Genomic DNA, 2,411 nt, shown 5'->3' with positions numbered 1-2,411 from the left:
CAGGAAGCAAGTAGAGAATGTGTGTGGCTAAGATCGATAAGTCGACACATTAAATCAAGTAGTGGAATTTTTCATAATACAGAGCCAACTATCTTATATGAAGATAATGTTGCATGTGTTGCTCAAACAAAGGAATGGTATATCAAAAGTGATAGAACCAAATATATCCCTCCAAAATTCTTTTCATACTCTCAAGAACTCGTAAAAAATAAAGATATTGAAGTAAGATATGTTCAATCATCCGACAATTCTGTAGATCTCTTCACAAAATCATTACCCAAAACTATGTTCAGGAAACATGTCCATAACATTGGAATGCATCGTCAACAAGACTTGTAAGATGAGATCCTGATCAGTCGAGGGGAAGCTTGCGAGGTTGTACCTTTTTTACCTTACTAAGGTTTTTTCCATTGGGTTTTCCTACAAAGGTTTTTAAGGAGGCACTGGAAGATATTACGCAATGGACATAGTAACTCTGGTCTCCAAGAGAAAGTGTTGTGAAAGTCAATAAAAGAAACAACGCAAAAAACCCATAGTTAAAATCATTCGTTGTTTATTATTTTGTGTGGAGTCCACTGTCACTATGCACACATAGTAACTTTTTTTTTTTTTCTTTTGTATACGATCTAATTATAAAAAAATTAAAATTCTTTCTCCATCTTTTTTTTATTCGGTATCCTAATCTTTTTATGGGTATCAATTTTTCATTATTATTTATATTTTTATTTATTACATAATTAAACACTTTTTATAACAAGTTGATTTTTATTGAATATAAAATAATATTGTCCAAAAAAAAGTAGGAGAGATTTCGAGAACCACGACAAACGCATATTTTGGTGTTTTGGGTTGGTGATACGTCCCATCGATCACTCTATTTAGATATTCGGGACCCTTTTAGATTTTACTCCCATCTCTTTGTTTTTTTCCCAGAAAATAAATTTATTATTATCTAGGGTCACGTTCTTTTGTTTATATTCTTTTTAACTTTAAAATAGTTAATGTGTTCTACCTAAATTCATAAAAGTAATCGTATAAGAGCAAAACCAATCGGTTAGAGCAACTCCAACCGAGACGGCATAACAGTAATTATAGTGTAATTATAGTGTTAGTGCATTCCAACTAAACGGTAAAACAAACGCTATTTCTTTTTTTGTTAGTGTTATGTAAATAGTGAAAACATTAAAATATATATATATTAATTTATTTGTGTTTTTGATTTAAAAATATATTTAAATTATTGTTTATCAACTAAAAACCAAATATATCATCAATATTTTTTAAAACTATTTTATTACATTTAAAAATATAAAAAGATTTGCATTTGGAAAGTGCAACGTGTATTTGGAGTATTACAGTCAAGATTTGCAATTGTGGCTGGACCTGTACGTTTTTGAAGTAAGAAAGTGTTACATAATATAATGACCACTTGTATTATAATGCATAATATGATTATAGAGGATGAACGTGATATTGATGCAACTATTGAAGAAAGAGTCGAGGACCCAATTGTAGAAATTGAAATGGCAAACGACGATAATGCTCGATTTCAAGAATTTTTAGTTCGACAGAGACAAATTAAATATCTTGAAGCACATATTAAACTTTAAAATGCATTAGTTGAGCACTTGTGGTCCGAATTTTACATTTTACTATCTTAGTTACACACTTTCTCTTTTTACTATTTTAGGTAATAAGTGATTACCATATATGTCATTTTTTAAAAACCATTTTGTTATTCTGTAAAGGAATGACGTTAATACAAAAAAGTGAAAAAACTATAATCAATGCATGATTAACACATAAAAAAAATTCTACATTTACACGTCTTTTAGTAAATGTTCATATAATAATTTATATTAAAATTTTCTATGTTAAATATATTATGTTTCTAGATCCCTGATTATTTATTTACCTACATGCTACGTTAGACATAGATTTACACATATGCATGTAAAGAAACGACCCAAAAGATATAGAGTTATGGGCTCTTTGTAAAAAACCAAAGGACAACAAAACAAAAGAAAATAAAATTATATATCTTGATTAGCCACATTATAATTCTAGAGACATCCAAACACAATATAAATGTAAAGCTCTTTCAATTGGCCTCAAAACGTTTCTTACTCGTAAGTTGTAATAATGGAGGATATTGATCCAACTTACATCCAACCACCAGAGCATAGAACAGATTCGAATTACATCCCTAACCAACCCGAAGAGATACGCGTGATCGATCTCTCGCGCCTCAACGATCCCGAAGATGTCCAAAACGTTATCTCAGAGATTGGTGACGCATGTGAGAAATGGGGATTCTTTCAGGTGATCAATCATGGTGTGCCTTGCGACACAAGACACCTTGTGGAGAAGACTGCAAGGATGTTTTTCAATTTGCCAATGGAAGAGAAGCT

The 2,411-nt window shown here is 30.7% G+C and overlaps 1 protein-coding gene across 1 annotated transcript in view; it reads left to right on the top strand.

Annotated features, from left to right (window-relative positions):
- LOC104765766 (feruloyl CoA ortho-hydroxylase 1-like) overlaps window positions 2,004-2,411 on the top strand; it is a gene marked incomplete in the record, with an annotated part of 2,146 nt that continues 1,738 nt past the window's right edge. Inside the window, 1 exon segment of the mRNA XM_019241206.1 lies at window positions 2,004-2,411. Within this exon segment, the coding sequence (XP_019096751.1) occupies window positions 2,143-2,411 (269 nt within the window).

This window comes from Camelina sativa, chromosome 19, assembly GCF_000633955.1.
Source record: "Camelina sativa cultivar DH55 chromosome 19, Cs, whole genome shotgun sequence".
In the NCBI taxonomy this organism is placed as follows: Eukaryota; Viridiplantae; Streptophyta; class Magnoliopsida; order Brassicales; family Brassicaceae; genus Camelina; species Camelina sativa.
The sequence above is the reverse complement of the archived record's forward strand: the minus strand, read 5'-3'. Positions and strand labels throughout refer to the sequence as shown.